Source organism: Crinia signifera, chromosome 2 (assembly GCF_055691185.1).
Source record: "Crinia signifera chromosome 2, ASM5569118v1, whole genome shotgun sequence".
NCBI lineage: Eukaryota > Metazoa > Chordata > Amphibia > Anura > Myobatrachidae > Crinia > Crinia signifera.
The window spans coordinates 277,112,401-277,131,207 of record NC_139218.1 but is presented as its reverse complement, the minus strand read 5'-3'; the positions used below and the strand labels follow the sequence as shown (position 1 = coordinate 277,131,207).

At 47.9% G+C, this 18,807-nt stretch overlaps 1 protein-coding gene across 4 annotated transcripts in view; it reads right to left on the bottom strand.

The window, feature by feature from the left end:
* The window catches only part of MYO16 (myosin XVI), a 388,109-nt gene that overhangs the window by 184,655 nt on the left and 184,647 nt on the right, over positions 1-18,807 (bottom strand). For all 4 annotated transcript variants that reach the window (XM_083168667.1, XM_083168668.1, XM_083168666.1 and 1 more), the window contains one exon: positions 2,582-2,729. In XM_083168667.1, the coding sequence (XP_083024793.1) occupies positions 2,582-2,729 (148 nt within the window). The remainder of the gene's footprint in view (positions 1-2,581; positions 2,730-18,807) is intronic.

The window sequence follows — 18,807 nt, the reverse complement described above, 5'->3', positions numbered from 1 at the left end:
AGAGTCAAAGAGTGTTGGAGGTTGCGATGTCGGACCTTCCCATCACTGTGGTGGAGGATTACTTTAGTGACAGCATCCAAGTAGACATCTCAGACAGTCCTTACCTGTACTGGCAGGACAAGAGGCAGTTTGGAAGCCCCTGTACAAAGTCAAACTGGCTCTATTTTACCTGAGTTGTCCCCCCTCCAGTGTGTACTCTGAAAGAGTTTTTAGTGCAGCATGGAACCTGCTCATTAAGCAGTGTAGAAGGTTGCTTCCGCAAAATGTGGAGAAGATGATGTTCATTAAAATGAATTGGATGAGGATGACATCTTGCATCTATAGAGCCAGTTTGTGCAGGGAGAGGTGACGCTTCTTTTTTTGTGAGGCCCAAACAAACCAATCATTTCAGCCACAGTCATGTGGCACACCCTGAAATGAAAAGGGTTTACCATACTGGTGGTTTAGCTACACAATCCTACTACCCTCTACTTACTCCTACCAACTCATACCCCCAGGACCATCTTTTACATTCTTTACATTTGAAGTCCACGCTATACGCCTCTTCCAACCTGTTAATCTTCACCTTGCTGTCATTTACCACCCACCTGGTAATCCCTTAAAATTCCTTGACAACTTTGCTTGCTGGCTTCCACACTTCCTTTTTTCTGATATTCCCTCCGTTATCTAAGGTGACTTCAACATTCCAATTAACATTCCCACAGAAACCTCTGCCTTAAAACTCCTTAACCTCACTTATTCACTTTCCCAGTTGACCTCCTCGTCCCATGTTAATGGAAGCTCACTAAATCTGGTCTTCACCTATTGTGATATTTCTGATTTCCCATTCCCCCTCTCTGACCATCGCCTTCTTTCTTTTAACTTTTGCCTCTCTGCTTCTCCATCTCCAAAAACTACCATCACCAAGCGTAACATTGCGGCTATTGACACTGCCTCCCTATCCACCCTCTTTGATTCACTTCATATACAGTAGGTCACTGCGAACTGTACCCAGTTCTGGAGGCAATATCTCCAGAAGGATGTACATACATTAGAAAGCACACAAAGAAGGGCAACTGAAACGGTGCATGGTATACATCACAACACTTAGGCCAGTATTTAATGCTCCCGATTCACCGATTTTTCGGCGAATCGGGCTGTTTTCACTCCTTGCAGTGAATCAGGCAGTTCTGCATTTCATGCTCGCTGCAATTCGCTGGTGTATTTCAATGGGGTTTTTACTGGGATTTGCCAAGAGTGTATTCAATGCTAGGATGGCAAATTGCTTTCTCTCTGATTTTTGACATGATTCACCGTTTTGCATTCGACATCTTTTTAAGGTGAACTGGAAAGTGATCTTTTAAAAAAGGGGTTTTTGGTGTCAAAAAATCTGATTTTTTTTCTGTGAAGGGGTATGCTATTTTTACTCATTAATATATATGACATTTTTTTTTGTACTTTTTTTTTACACAGTCACCAGCAGGGGGCCGGAAGCCGCATTAGATATTCATATATTCACTGCACACTGGTCCCGGCTTATTACGAGTGGGACCAGTGAAGCGACTCCCTACTCCTGTCCCCTGCCAGCTCTCCCGGGGGCAGCTTCTGCTGCCTGTGTCCCCGGGAGCCCTCCCGCACAAAATCTGGGGCAGGCAGGGAGGCTTACATCTCCCTGCCTGCCTCTGTCTCCCGGCTCCCTGTGGCATTCGCCGCAGCCGCAGGGATTAAAATTTGCCATCAGGGGCAGCGAGCCCCTGCAGCATTGAATAGGGTGACAGGGAGGGCTGGCAGCAAATGCTGCAGCCCTTCAGAACCCTGGGAATGTGCAGTGAATCCTAAACAGGATTCGCTGCACATGGAGAAAAAAAACATTGAATACTCCCCTTACTCGAAAAGACTAAGATCTTAGTTTGGAGAAGAGAAGGGAAAGGGTACAGGAGGGGAACATTCTTCAAAGGAAGAAAAGGGGGCAGGGAGGCTCAAGGGTAATTTGAGGAAAAATTACTTCACAGGGGTAGTGGAGAATGGAAAAAGGCTTTCATCAGCAATGGAAGACGCTAAGACGTTAGAGCAATTTAAATATGCTTGGGATAGGCGTATGAATATCGTGACCAAGAAGTAAGGATCATAAAGGGTAGCATTTTTACCTAAAGAATAAGATACGGGCAGACTAGATGGACCAATTCTGTGTTTCTATGATGTACTATGAGAAAAGTTATACAAACTAATATAGTTGTTGGAGATATTAAATAGTAATTTAATGTTGGCAACAAATACTTGTACATAGAATGTTGGCAACAAATACTTGTACATAGCGAATCAATATTTCACACAATTCCATTTGAAGTCATCACAATATTTTAACAAGTGAGTCACAGAATAATGACTAATAAGACAGGTACACAGCAGATGAGTCACACAATGAAAAATCATGGGAATCACTGCAATACACAGAATACATTCTTCTACAAGTCTGTTAGTCATATCCCAATACAACAGCCTTCATAAAGAATTTACAACACAATAACTTTAAGAAAATATTTGTTGACATTTTATTATACTTTCATTAGATACATTTATGCTTTGGAAGGCGTTGCTTTACCTGTGTGTAGTTGTGCTTCTGAGGTATAAGTTATATTTCTCTTCGGCAGACAACCCATCAATCATAAGGTAAAAAATAAGGAAGTTGCTTTGGCCTGAGGCTTGGCTGATCAGACGGGTCTTCTCCAGCATATATGTGTACAGTCTGGCTGGAATTCAAATAAATGTGTGTGAGAAACCTTTTTATGTGTTTTTTTTTTTTTTTACTTTCAATCTTAGTAGCTACCATTGGGAGGTGGTAATTCTCCAATTTTCCAAAAATATCTAGTATTGTATCTAGTATTGTTAGTAGTTAATATAGTAGCCTACATTCTGTATAACCTTCCATTTTAGTGACATGGGGCCTTATTTAGAGATAGTTTGTAATGCTGCCATGATCACTATCAAAATTGGTTGCAGAAATACAGTATGCAAAAGCTCAGGCTTTCCTTTGTTCGCCCTGGGTGATGGAGTGTATAAGTGCTGAGGCACCTTGGTCTGTGCAAGTGCAATGCAGATTGTAAACACTCCAAAGTTACAATACATGTGTATTCATTACACTTACGCAGGACAGTGAAACATAACAATACATAACACTATATTTTGTATCTCTCAAACAATACATAACACTATATTTTGGTTCCTGATTCATGCCCTGACAATATCGGTCAGATTTCCACTTTATAATAACGCCCTTTACACATTGTGCCACACACCGCAAAGCCCATTACACTTTATACCACACACCATAATGCCCATTACATATTATGTCACACACCGTAATGCACATTACATAATATACCACACCAGTGGCGTAACTATGGAGGGTGCAGGGGGTGCAACTGCTATGGGGCCCGGGCCTTTGGGGGGCCTGAGGGCTAAGCAGGCATCCCCTGCACCCATTAGACCTTTCTTAGTAGGTAGCCGCAGTGCCGCCGTCCCTCCAGCTTCTTCCCCTGCCATCATTGCGCGCCATGCACAGCCCTATGAACCCCCTGTGTTTTCTCTACACTATATATCACATTAAGTTGTTTCTTCCCCCTCTCCTCCTCTTCACATTATGCCTCACACGCCTCCATGAGTGTCTCTACCCCCTTCTACTTCCATGAATTCCTCTGCCTCTCCATCACTTATGTTCCTCTGCCTCCCACTCCATAACCCATGAGTGCCTCTGTCCTTCCCAGTTTCTATTTATGCCTCTGTTCTTTCCTTCACTTCACATATGTGCCCCTGACTCCATTCCCATGATTTTATCCCCTCAAGAGCCTGTTTCCTTCCCTACCTATGGTGCCCCCCCCCTCCACATGATTGCTTCTCGATCTTTTCCTTTCAAGAATGCCTCTACCTTTCAATCAACACCATGGGGTAAAATTACTAAACTCTGTGTTTGGCCGATTTTGCAATTTATCCCATTTGTTTTTCCAAACTTGGGAATTTACAAGTTCAAACAAAGCATGACAAGCTCTTTGAGCCCAACCTGGTTCGAAAATACAGGGGAAAAAATTAAGTAGGGTTCTCCGTCATACGGAATGGAATGAACTAAAGCACATCGCTATCCCCAGCACTCCGGGTGTGGTATATTAGCCCGACAGTCATTAGTCAGACGTCGGCGTGGGGTGCGCAATGAAGCCCCTTGCGGGTTCGCTCCACTCGCCATACTGCGGGCATGGTGGTGAGCTGCGCTCGCAACCTATTTTATTCTCCCTCTATGGGGGTCGTGGACCCCCATGAGGGAGCAGTCAGTATTCCGACGTCGGAGGAATGACTGTTGGAATCCTGACTGTCAGAGAGCCGTCCGGTACCCAGCACTCCTGGCCTATGGCTGCTGAGCTGATAGCATTCAGTGAGTTTTTGTTTAAAAAAAAAAAAAATTACAAGGGAAATATAGGTTCCATATAGGTTCCAACCCCAATCAGTGCCCCGCATGCTGGTACTTGGGTTTGTCCATCTGCCATAATGCATGGGGGGATTGATGAAATCTGTAGTCCTCCTGTAAAAAACAATATTATTTTTAAATTGAAACTCATTAAATGCTATCAGCTTGGCACCCACTCCCCAGAAGTTGTGGGGATAGCACTGGGCTTAGCACAGGTATGGGTGCACTGGAAAGGGGACCATTTTATACAGAGGGGGTTCTCCACTTCTCCAGGAATCCCTGGCCTGGGTTTACTAGTTGGGTCCATCAGCCTAGTGCTGGTTCCATAAATACAGGAGAACCCAAATTATTTTTTTATCCATATATTAGAATCAGGCTCAAATAGCAGGTGGCTAGTTATGTTTTCAGGGGGGAGACCACAACATGTTTTTCTGTTAACACTTTAATAAATACTGCACACACAATAGCCCGGGGGGGGGGCGCTCTGGAGGGAATGCAGGAGCCTTACCCACCTTGCCAGGGGGCCGGGAGGGGGACCCAATCTTCGGGAGACTCCCTGCCATTCACTATGTCTAAATGATCACACCCCTGTTTAATCTCAGCAAAATACAGGGCAAATCCAAATCATATTACTACCATGTGTGTTTCTGCCTGACACTCCACTCCTGATGTGCGCCTATGTCTCTCCTCCGCTCCCCATGAGAGTCTACGCCCATCATCCACGACACATCTGTGTCTCTGACCGTGTTGCTTGCTTTTTTTGTCACCATATCCTATCTTTATTAACATCCCATCTGTGCCCCAACCTTTTACACCTACTCCTGATGGAAGCCCTAGACACAGCCAAGTACTACAACTTCTAGCAATAAATGGGTACTTGTGTAGTACCAGGGCGCCCAATTAACATACGTACGCAAGCGTAAGGCAATCGCATCACATGGGCCGTCTTAGTGGCATGCGATGCGTGCGATGCAATGCGATCTCAGTAGTTAATATGGTATGGACGTTTGATGGGTAGCGTAGCTGTGCTTTCTGAATAAGCATAGGCTGCGCAAATAGCGTAGTCAGTCAGAGCTTGCATAAGTGTTCCCGGTCACTGTCAGATTCAGTCTGAGGTGAATAACTGACAGTGATGGCTGCATCAGGGAGAGCTGAGAACGCGACAGAGGTGACAGCGATGGCAGGTGAACCAGTCACCATGTTCACCTTGCCAAATACAGAGGAGGAGGCTGTAATGTTTTTCCAGCGCCACCAGTAGCTGCCGGTCACGCAAAATTGTGTAAACCGGCACCCGATGCAGCTATCCCTGAAGGAAAGCATGTGGCGCTGCCACATTAAGGCCTGCCACAAATAGTTGAGCCTCAGAGTGGCGCATTGGTTCTCGGGGTGCCGATTACCCTTCCTCACCCTTGTCCGCTTTATCTACTCATGGGCAGAGGAGATGACAAGTGTGGCGTATTGTGCCAGGAGCTGCACATGTCCTATAAAACCGCTGTGCAGTACACCTTGATGCCGGAGGCATGCACTATTGACTTAATTTCCCAGCCCCATAGGCAAATTGGCAGTCCTGGCATGGTGGTCAAAGTGGATTAAAGTCTCTTCATGAAGCGCAAAAATCATGTGGATTTTTGGCGGAATCTGCAGGGAGACTGGTGCCTGCTTTGTCACTGCAGTGGAGAAGCGAGATGCCACTACATTGATGGCCGTCATCAACAAATTTGTAGCTCCTGGATCGATGATCTATTCGGATTGTTGGAGGGCCTACAACACGGAGCAGCTTCAGCAGGCCGGATATGAGCACGCGCGTGTGATCCATCGATATAACTTTGTTGACCCGGAGTCAGGGGTTCACAATCAAAATATAGAGCGGCTGTGGGGGGCGTGTAAATGGCGAAAAAAGCACCAAAGAGGCACCTCCCACAGACATTTGGATTCCTACCCGGAAGAGTTCATGTGGAGAAAGACTCTGGGCGCTAGTAATCCATTTTTTAATTATTCATTATTAACTAAATTTAAAGTTAATCATTAACACATGTTGTCATTACTGTGTCAGATGTATGATATGGCCGGTCTGAATGTGCTCCTAAAACACCCCCAATATCCACGCCACCCCGAAGCATGGTGAGCGGCGGTGGAACGCGTCCTCCCGATCTTTTCATACCCCCACTATACACGTCGGTGAGGAGTTGATTTTATACAGTGTGGCGAACGGACGCTGAATACATGTAAAGTAATCCGCGTCCCCTCGCCACGCTTCGGGTTCGTGGCTCACTGCGCTCGCCACACTATATAAAATCGACTCCATGATGACATGGATAGTGGGGGCATGAAAAGGTCAGGAGGACGCGTTCGCCACACTTCAGGGTTGCGTGGATAGTGGTGGGTGCCTAAAAATCTCATTGCATGTCATTACAGTGTAGTTAAATTAATGGAATCGCACCCTATAAAATCGCATGCGATTTGCGTGAGGTGCGATGGCATGAGATAAGCCCAGTGCCAGAGAGCAGTGAATAAACTATTTAGGAAGATTGCATCGCACAGCACTAAAAGGATTTGATGCGATTTCCCTATGCAGAATAGCCCACTAAGCAAATTTTTTAATGGGCGCCCTGGTACTACACAAGTACCAATAAATGTTCTACCATTCATGTGTATATTTGCTTTATCACGTGTTATCACTTTACCGGGCTTAAAACATATGTCCCTACAGTATATGTTCTACCTTTAGTGTGTAAATTTGCTTTTTCAAGTAAGATTATTTCCAGTGGGCATAGGCAATAGTCAAATGAATAGGTTTTGTTTATGCCTCCAAAACAGCACATACTGTACCGAACAGTGTGAAAGTGGTGTCCAGTTCTTGATATGTACTACCAGACCTTTTCTAATTAGGCAGACAGCCACATATTAAACTTTTTGGGGGGGATTCAATTGCCCGAGTCCCCCAGGCCCGGGGCTACCCAATTAGCCCAAAGTCAGCCTGTTTTCATGTTTGCAGCTGAAAAAAAAAAACATGGGTCCGTGAATCTGTCACGGTTTCTATGTAATTAGCCGCAAAAACAGGCAATTTTGGGGGCTCTGAAAACGGGTTAAAAAATGGATTGCCTGAAAAACTTATCACAGCAGTACCATATGACTTGTATTTTAAGCATTTCAATTTTATATAATTTGTACAAATATACAGTATGTACACAATGTTTGTCAACAAAAACAGATAAAATAATGTTCTTCCTTTTAAATTTATGCCATCGATTTAATCTGAGTGAGTTGGGCTCTTTGGTACCTGGATAGATGTGAACTAAATTGTATTAGAAGTGTATTAAACACCAAAAAAAAAATAATCATAGTCATGCTGGAGGGCTTCCTTAGATGTAATTATAGGAAAACCAATAATCAGTGGAGTGGTTGCTACAAATTACTAGAATAACTTTTGAGGGTAATTGTTTTTGGCCCATATTTTCTCCAATTTTTAAAATGAAGATCGTGTGTCTTTTCTGACACATAGCTATCATGTAGTGCTTTCAAAATGAGTGACAGGAGTGGCACTTATATTTGTGGATTTATCACATGAACACAAAAGGCTAACACCAGTAGAAAGAAAGTATAAAGCGCAAAAGAACAGTGTAAAGGAAACCATACATTAGGCCGACTTGCCCAAAGGACAAGTCGGACCTAATTTCCCCTGAGCTCCCCCAGCAGATCCCTGCGAGTGTCACTAATGATTTGACACTTGATGTGTCATTTTTATATGGGATTATATACCTATGGTGCACCCCCCACCCTCCACATGATTGCTTCTCGATCTTTTCCTTTCAAGAATGCCTCTACCTTTCAATCAACACCATGGGGTAAAATTACTAAACTCTGTGTTTGGCCGATTTTGCAATTTATCCCATTTGTTTTTCCAAACTTGGGAATTTACAAGTTCAAACAAAGCATGACAAGCTCTTTGAGCCCAACCTGGTTCGAAAATACAGGGGAAAAAATTAAGTAGGGTTCTCTGTCATACGTAATGGAATGAACTAAAGCACATCGCTATCCCCAGCACTCCGGGTGTGGTATATTAGCCCGACAGTCATTAGTCAGACGTCGGCGTGGGGTGCGCAATGAAGCCCCTTGCGGTTTCGCTCCACTCGCCACGCTGCGGGCATGGTGGTGAGCTGCGCTCGCAACCTATTTTATTCTCCCTCTATGGGGGTCGTGGACCCCCATGAGGGAGCAGTCAGTATTCCGACGTCGGAGGAATGACTGACGGAATCCTGACTGTCAGAGAGCCGTCCGGCACCCAGCACTCCTGGCTTATGGCTGCTGATAGCATTCAGTGAGTTTTTGTTTAAAAAAAAAAATTACAAGGGAAATATAGGTTCCATATAGGTTCCAACCCCAATCAGTGCCCCGCATGCTGGTACTTGGGGTTTTCCATCTGCCATAATGCATGGGGGGATTGATGAAATCTGTAGTCCTCCTGTAAAAAACAATATTATTTTTAAATAGAAACTCATTGAATGCTATCAGCTTGGCACCCACTCCCCAGAAGTTGTGGGGATAGCACTGGGCTTAGCACAGGTATGGGTGCACTGGAAAGGGGATCATTTTATCCAGGAATCCCTGGCCTGGGTTTACTAGTTGGGTCCATCAGCCTAGTGCTGGTTCCATAAATACAGGAGAACCCAAAATATTTTTTTTATCCATATATTAGAATCAGGCTCAAATAGCAGGTAGCTAGTTATGTTTTTAGGGGGGGAGGCCACAACATGTTTTTCTGTTAACACTTTAATAAATACTGCACACACAATAGCCCGGGGGGGGCGGCTCTGGAGGGAATGCAGGAGCCTTACCCACCTTGCCAGGGGGCCGGGAGGGGGACACAATCTTCGGGAGACTCCCGGACATTCTGGGAGGGTAGGCAAGTATGCTACACCATCATAAAATACAATTCACTAAATTCATAAATTTTATTTTAAAAACCACACCTATGTCAAATGATCACACCCCTGTTTAATCTCAGCAAAACACAGGGCAAATCCAAATCATATTACTCTAAATTTACACCCAAATGTATGCATCTGTCCCTCAAATGAGTGCCACTGCTCATTTTCTTTTTCAGCTGTGTGTCTCTGTCCCCCATGTGTGTTTCTGCCTGACACTCCACTCCTGATGTGCGCCTATGTCTCTCCTCCGCTCCCCATGAGAGTCTACGCCCATCATCCGCGACACATCTGTGTCTCTGACCGTGTTGCTTGCTTTCTTTGTCACCATATCTTATCTTTATTAACATCCCATCTGTGCCCCAACCTTTTACACCTACTCCTGATGGAAGCCCTAGACACAGCCAAATACTACAACTTCTAGCAATAAATGGGTACTTGTGTAGTACCAGGGCGCCCAATTAACATACGTACGCAAGCGTAAGGCAATCGCATCACATGGGCCATCTTAGTGGCATGTGATGCGTGCGATGCAATGCGATCTCAGTAGTTAATATGGTATGGACGTTTGGTGGGTAGAGTAACTGTGCTTTCTGAATAAGCGTAGGCTGCACAAATAGCGTAGTCAGTCAGAGCTTGCGTAAGTGTTCCCCGTCACTGTCAGATTCAGTCTGAGGTGAATAACTGACAGTGCATCAGGGAAAGCTGAGAACGCGACAGAGCTGACAGCGATGGCAGGTGAACCAGTCACCATGTTCACCTTGCCAAATACAGAGGAGGAGGCTGTAATGTTTTTCCAGCGCCACCAGTAGCTGCCGGTCACGCAAAATTGTGTAAACCGGCACCCGATGCACCTATCCCTGAAGGAAAGCATGTGGCGCTGCCACATTAAGGCCTGCCGCAAAAAGTTGAGCCTCAGAGCGGCGCATTGGTTCCCGGGATGCCGATTACCCTTCCTCACCCTTGTCCGCTTTATCTACTCATGGGCAGAGGAGATGACAAGTGTGGCGTATTGTGACCAGGAGCTGCACATGTCGAATAAAACCTCTGTCCAGTACACCTTGATGCTGGAGGCATGCACTATTGACTTAATTTCCCAGCCCCATAGGCAAATTGGCAGTCCTGGCATGGTGGTCGAAGTGGATGAAAGTCTCTTCGTGAAGCGCAAAAATCATGTGGATTTTTGGCGGAATCTGCAGGGAGACTGGTGCCTGCTTTGTCACTGCAGTGGAGAAGCAAGATGCCACTACATTGATGGCCGTCATCAACAAATTTGTAGCTCCTGGATCGATGATCTATTCGGATTGTTGGAGGCCTACAACACGGAGCAGCTTCAGCAGGCCGGATATGAGCACGCGCATGTGATCCATCGATATAACTTTGTTGACCTGGAGTAAGGGGTTCACAAGCAAAATATAGAGCGGCTGTGGGGGGCGTGTAAATGACGAAACAAGCGCCAAAGAGGCACCTCCCACAGACATTTGGATTCCTACCCGGAAGAGTTCATGTGGAGAAAGACTCTAGGCGCTAGTAATCCATTTTGCCTCATTCTACATGATCTGACGCTGCTGCCGAAGGAAAATGCACTGTCTTCATAGTGACTCTGGGCCTTATTCTGGTCTGTGCGTACTTTCCCGCACTCTTTCGGATGGCGTTTTTTAGCCGTCTGCGCATGCGTGGGCAACGCTATGCGCATGTGCCACGCAAGGTCTCCGTACTTGTTCTCACCAATACCGTACAGAAATGTGCACCGCATTCACTCAGGAAATATGGGCGTATTATGGGCGTCATTCGGAACTACACAGGGGCGTAGTTTCAAAGTGGGCTAAACTGGGCGTAAACATGGGAGTACACGAGGGAGTGCACTAATTATGGTACGCGTACATTCGGACAGCACACCGAATGCACGCGAACAAAAAGGCAGGAAACATGCGGTCTTCATAAGCAATTATTGCTTTGCGGACACCACTCGGTCATGCGCTAGGCATTCGGAACGCCCAATCAGTACTGGCGCACCTCAACCAATGTCAGCTGAACACAATACAATCCACTCCTTTACTCATTACTCATTAATTACACTCTTCTCATTGCTTCAATGTAGCTTAAATGGACCATTACTAAACACACAAATATATGCTCAAAGCACGGCTGCATTTGTTATACACATTTACACTGCAAGCAATGGACAGAACTTCCTATCACTAATATAAATATACATGTCACTTTTACATTCACCAATAACATCGGTGCGTACGGGCAGGTTCCCGTCCGTTCTGACGCGGTAAGACCGTGCATACGCTGTAAGCCCGTTCAGAATATGTGTGTGTCCACCGCACACGCAAAGGTTTGGATGTCGTCCGTAAACACGCCCTCTTCTTAAAGAGTGAGTCCGTCCGAATGTGGTGGGCGTTTTTTCGTACGATCTCCGCACAGCGTGGCGTGCGGACCTCTCCGAAATAAATCGGAAATATACGCACCAACCAGAATAAGGGCCTCTATTCTTTTCTTAATTAATTGTTGTTTCACTTGATTTCTCTTTATAAATTATATTAATTAATGTGTTATATTTATTATTCATTATTAACTAAATTGAAAGTTAATCGTTAACACATGTTGTCATTACTGTGTCAGATGTATGATAGGGCCGTGTGAATGTGCTCCTAAAACACCCCCACTATCCACGCCACCCCGAAGCATGGTGAGCGGTGGTGGAACGCGTCCTCCCGACCTTTTCATACCCCCACTATACACGTCGGTGAGGAGTTGATTTTATACAGTGTGGTGAGCGGACGCTGAATACATGTAAAGTAATCGGAGTCCCCTCGCCACGCTTCGGGTTCGGTGGCTCACTGCGCTCGCCACACTATATAAAATCGACTCCATGGCGACATGGATAGTGGGTGCATGAAAAGGTCAGGAGGACGCATTCGCCACTCTTCGGGGTTGCGTGGATAGTGGTGGGTGCCTAAAAATCTCATTGCATGTCATTGCAGAGTAGTTAACTTAATGGCATCGCACCCTATAAAATCACATGCGACCGCATGCGATTTGCGTGAGGTGCGATGGCATGAGATAAGCCCAGTGCCAGAGAGCAGTGAATAAATTATTTAGGAAGATTGCATCGCACAGCACTAAAAGGATTTGATGCAATTTCCCTATGAAGAATGGCCCACTAAGCAAATTTCTTAGTGGGCGCCCTGGTACTACACAAGTACCAATAAATGTTCTACCATTCATGTGTATATTTGCTTTATCACGTGTTATCACTTTACCGGGCTTAAAACATATGTCCCTACAGTATATGTTCTACCTTTAGTGTGTAAATTTGCTTTTTCAAGTAAGATTATTTCCAGTGGGCATAGGCAATAGTCAAATGAATAGGTTTTGTTTATGCCTCCAAAACAGCACATACTGTACCGAACAGTGTGAAAGTGGTGTCCAGTTCTTGATATGTACTACCAGACCTTTTCTAATTTGGCAGACAGCCACATATTAAACTTTTTGGGGGGGATTCAATTGCCCGAGTCCCCCAGGCCCGGGGCTACCCAATTAGCCCAAAGTCAGCCTGTTTTCATGTTTGCAGCTGAAAAAAAAAAACATGGGTCCGTGAATCTGTCACGGTTTCTATGTAATTAGACGCAAAAACAGGCAATTTTGGGGGCTCTGAAAACGGGTTAAAAAATGGATTGCCTGAAAAACTTATCACAGCAGTACCATATGACTTGTATTTTAAGCATTTCAATTTTATATAATTTGTACAAATATACAGTATGTACACAATGTTTGTCAACAAAAACAGATAAAATAATGTTCTTCCTTTTAAATTTATGCCATCGATTTAATCTGAGTGAGTTGGGCTCTTTGGTACCTGGATAGATGTGAACTAAATTGTATTAGAAGTGTATTAAACACCAAAAAAAAAAAATCATAGTCATGCTGGAGGGCTTCCTTAGATGTAATTATAGGAAAACCAATAATCAGTGGAGTGGTTGCTACAAATTACTAGAATAACTTTTGAGGGTAATTGTTTTTGGCCCATATTTTCTCCAATTTTTAAAATGAAGATCGTGTGTCTTTTCTGACACATAGCTATCATGTAGTGCTTTCAAAATGAGTGACAGGAGTGGCACTTATATTTGTGGATTTATCACATGAACACAAAAGGCTAACACCAGTAGAAAGAAAGTATAAAGCGCAAAAGAACAGTGTAAAGGAAACCATACATTAGGCCGACTTGCCCAAAGGACAAGTCGGACCTAATTTCCCCTGAGCTCCCCCAGCAGATCCCTGCGAGTGTCACTAATGATTTGACACTTGATGTGTCATTTTTTATATGGGATAAATGGCATGCAATTTACCCCATGTAATTCCTGGGGAGCTGAAGGGGCAGAAGAAAAAAAAACCTGAGCAGCGTGTACAGGGCCGGTGCTAGGGTGTTCGGTGCCCCCCTGCAAAAATATAAATTTGCGCCCTACCTCTCATCCTTCAGTCAGGTTACACCACATGGTAGTGCCCATTATTCCATTATGCCACACAGTAGTACCCCATATGTACATTATGACACACAACAGTAGTCATGGACGTGCGGTGACTTAAATGGCTGAAGAGTCCCTGGCAAGTACCAGAGCCAGATATGCACACAATATATGAGCCATTGGGTGCATACCAGCATTATACACATGTGCAGCAGTGTGTACTGCAGGAGATTCACTGAATTTTGATAAGAGATGTGAAGAAAAGGTAGCCAGGTGAGGCACTGCCTCACCTGCCATAGACTTTTTACTCCAGAGTTTTGACTATAAAAATGATTAGCTAATGATTTAAATATAAATTATTTGCATTTTTTACATACTTTATCAATTAAAAACGCCGGCATATGTGCTAGTATGACAGGAAAGGCTGTGCCTCACCTGCCTCACCCCACCTCACGCCACTGACAGTAGTGACCCTTAAACATTATGCCACACAGAAATGCCCCTTTTAACATATTAAGCACAATAAACATACGCAGCCTAGCGAACAGGTCTGAATCAGGCCAAAGTGACAGAACACAGAGGGACAGAATTCGGGGGGGGGGTTAATGATAGCACAGAGTGTGAAAGAAAACAGTGACTGATCACAGAGTGGGTGTAATAGAGTGACAAAACACAGTGGGGGGTGTAACTGAACACAGAAGGGCAGGGGGTTATAGAACACAGTGGGGCAGGGGGGTTACAGAACACAGTGGGGCAGTGGGGGGGTTACAGAATACAGTGGGGCAGGGGGGTTACAGAACACAGTGGGGCAGTGGGGGGGTTACAGAATACAGTGGGGCAGGGGGGTTACAGAACACAGTGGGGCAGGGGGGGTTACAGAACACAGTGGGGCAGGGGGGTTACAGAACATAGAGGGGCAGGGGGGTTACAGAACACAGTGGGGCAGGGGGGTTACAGGACATAGTGGGGCAGGGGGGTTACAGAACACAGTGGGGCAGGGGGGTTACAGAACACAGTGGGGCAGGGTGTTACAGAACACAGTGGGGCAGGGGGGTTACAGAACACAGTGGGGCAGTGAGGGGTTACAGAACACAGAAGGGCAGGGGGTTACAGAATGCAGTGGGGCAGGGAGAGTTACAGAACATAGAAGGGCAGGGGGTTACAGAACACAGTGGGGGGTTACAGAACATAGAAGGGCAGGGGGTTACAGAACACAGTGGGGCCGGGGGGGTTACAGAACACAGTGGGGCAGGGAGGTTACAGAACACAGTGGGGCAGGTGGGGGTTACAGAACATAGAAGGGCATGGGGGTTACAGAACACAGTGGGGCAGGGGGTTACAGAACACAGTGAGGCAGGGGGTTATGGAACACAGTGGGGCAGGGGTGTTACAGAACAAAGAGGGGCAGGGGGTTACAGAATGCAGTGGGGTAGGGGGGTTACAGAACGCAGTGGGACAGGGGGGTTACAGAACACAGTGGGGCAGGGGGGTTACAGAACACAGTGGAGCAGGGGGGTTACAGAACACAGTGGGGCAGGGGGTTACAGAACACAGTGGGGCAGGGGGGGTTACAGAACACAGTGGGGCAGGGGGGGTTACAGAACACAGTGGGGCAGGGGGGTTACAGAACACAGTGGGGCAGGGGTGTTACAGAACACAGTGGGGCAGGGGGGTTACAGAACGCAGTGGGGCAGGGGGGGTTACAGAACATAGAAGGGCAGGGGTTACAGAACATAGAAGGGCAGGGGGTTACAGAACACAGTGGGGCAGGGGGGGTTACAGAACATAGAAGGGCAGGGGGTTACAGTATGCAGTCGGGCAGGGGGGTTACAGATCACAGTGGGGCAGGGAGGTTACAGAACACAGTGGGGCAGGGGGGTTACAGAACACAGTGGGGCAGGGGTGTTACAGAACAAAGAGGGGCAGGGGGGTTACAGAATGCAGTGGGGTAGGGGGGTTACAGAACGCAGTGGGGCAGGGGGGTTACAGAACACAGTGGGGCAGGGGGGTTACAGAACACAGTGGAGCAGGGGGGTTACAGAACACAGTGGGGCAGGGGGTTACAGAACACAGTGGGGCAGGGGGGGTGACAGAACACAGTGGGGCAGGGGGGGTTACAGAACACAGTGGGGCAGGGGGGTTACAGAACACAGTGGGGCAGGGGGGTTACAGAACACAGTGGGGTAGGGGGGTTACAGAGCGCAGTGGGGCAGGGGAGGTTACAGAACATAGAAGGGCAGGGGGTTACAGAACACAGTGGGGCAGCGGGGGTTACAGAACATAGAAGGGCAGGGGGTTACAGAACACAGTGGGGCAGGGGGGGTTACAGAACATAGAAGGGCAGGGGGTTACAGTATGCAGTGGGGCAGGGGGGTTACAGATCACAGTGGGGCAGGGAGGTTACATAACACAGTGGGGCAGGGGGGTTACAGAACACAGTGGGGCAGGTGGGGGTTACAGAACATAGAAGGGCAGGGGGGTTACAGAACACAGTGGGGCAGGGGGGGTTACAGAACACAGTGGGGCAGGGAGGTTACAGAACACAGTGGGGCATGGGGGTTACAGAACACAGTGGGGCAGGGGGTTACAGAACACAGTGAGGCAGGGGGTTATGGAACACAGTGGGGCAGGGGTGTTACAGAACAAGAGGGGCAAGGGGGTTACAGAATGCAGTGGGGTAGGGGGGTTACAGAACACAGTGAGGCAGGGGGGTTACATAACGCAGTGGGGCAGGGGGGTTACAGAACACAGTGGGGCAGGGGGGTTGCAGAATGCAGTGGGGCAGGGGGGTTGCAGAACACAGAGGGGCAGGGGGGATACAGAACACAGAGGGGCAGGGGGGTTACAGAACACAGTGAGGCAGGGGGGTTGCAGAATGCAGTGGGGCAGGGGGGGTTACAGAACACAGTGGGGCAGGGGGGTTACAGAACACAGTGGGGCAGGGGTGTTACAGAACACAGTGGGGTAGGGGGGTTACAGAACGCAGTGGGGCAGGGGAGGTTACAGAACATAGAAGGGCAGGGGGTTACAGAACAGAGTGGGGCAGCGGGGGTTACAGAACATAGAAGGGCAGGGGGTTACAGAACACAGTGGGGCAGGGGGGGTTACAGAACATAGAAGGGCAGGGGGTTACAGTATGCAGTGGGGCAGGGGGGTTACAGATCACAGTGGGGTAGGGAGGTTACATAACACAGTGGGGCAGGGGGGTTACAGAACACAGTGGGGCAGGTGGGGGTTACAGAACATAGAAGGGCAGGGGGGTTACAGAACACAGTGGGGCAGGGGGGGTTACAGAACACAGTGGGGCAGGGAGCTTACAGAACACAGTGGGGCAGGGGGGTTACAGAACACAGTGGGGCAGGTGGGGGTTACAGAACATAGAAGGGCATGGGGGTTACAGAACACAGTGGGGCAGGGGGTTACAGAACACAGTGAGGCAGGGGGTTATGGAACACAGTGGGGCAGGGGTGTTACAGAACAAGAGGGGCAAGGGGGTTACAGAATGCAGTGGGGTAGGGGGGTTACAGAACACAGTGAGGCAGGGGGGTTACATAACGCAGTGGGGCAGGGGGGTTACAGAACACAGTAGGGCAGGGGGGTTGCAGAATGCAGTGGGGCAGGGGGGTTGCAGAACACAGAGGGGCAGGGGGGATACAGAACACAGAGGGGCAGGGGGGTTACAGAACACAGTGAGGCAGGGGGGTTGCAGAATGCAGTGGGGCAGGGGGGTTACAGAACACAGAGGGGCAGGGGGGATACAGAACACAGAGGGGCAGGGGGGTTACAGAACGCAGTGGGGCAGGGGGGGTTACAGAACATAGAAGGGCAGGGGGTTACAGAACACAGTGGGGCAGGGGGGGTTACAGAACATAGAAGGGCAGGGGGTTACAGAACACAGTGGGGCAGTGGGGGGTTACAGAACATAGAAGGGCAGGGGGTTACAGTATGCAGTGGGGCAGGGGGGTTACAGATCACAGTGGGGCAGGGAGGTTACAGAACACAGTGGGGCAGGGGGGTTACAGAACACAGTGGGGCAGGTGGAGGTGACAGAACATAGAAGGGCAGGGGGGTTACAGAACACAGTGGGGCAGGGGGTTAAAGAACACAGTGAGGCAGGGGTATGGAACACAGTGGGGCAGGGGTGTTACAGAACAAAGAGGGGCAAGGGGGTTACAGAATGCAGTGGGGTAGAGGGGTTACAGAACACAGTGAGGCAGGGGGGTTACAGAACGCAGTGGGGCAGGGGGGTTACAGAACACAGTGGGGCAGGGGGGTTGCAGAATGCAGTGGGGCAGGGGGTTACAGAACACAGAGGGGCAGGGGGGTTAAAGAACACAGGGCGGCAGGGGGGTTTCAGAACACAGAGAGGCAGGGGAGATACAGAACACAGAGGGGCAGGGGGGTTACAGAACACAGTGGACCTACTGTTCTAGAACTGCAGGAGAGGAGATACTATGCTTCCTTGCTTTATGCCCATCACATTATCCATACAGTGACCAACACCTGATGACAAGTTCAGCTGCAGCAGCAAAATTTTTAGACACAAGCAGGGATGCAGAACAGGGAGAGGCGCCTCCCTGCTTTGCAGGCTCTGCTGATTGGGTAGTGCCGGCCCTGAGCATGTGTGCCCTGGGGCTGTGGGTGCAGGATTGTGGCGGGGCAGGCGGTCCAACTCTGCAGTGTCCGGGAAGTGCTGCTGCGAGCAGACCTGCGGTGGTAGAATTTAAACGCCAAAAGCCAATCAGCGGCGAGGCACCAAGGCCGCTGATTGCCTGAGAGAGAGAGCACTCTCAGCCAATCAGCGGCCAGCCTATCTTTTGAATTTATTTTCAAATACTCCCGCCGCAGGTCCGCTCTCAACAGCACTTCCCAGACACTGCATGCCCTGCTGTGGTGGTGCACCCACAGCCACCAGGCGCTTCACGCAGTCTGGACTCCACGCTGCCTGCACACACCTAAGGAATGGGCCAAT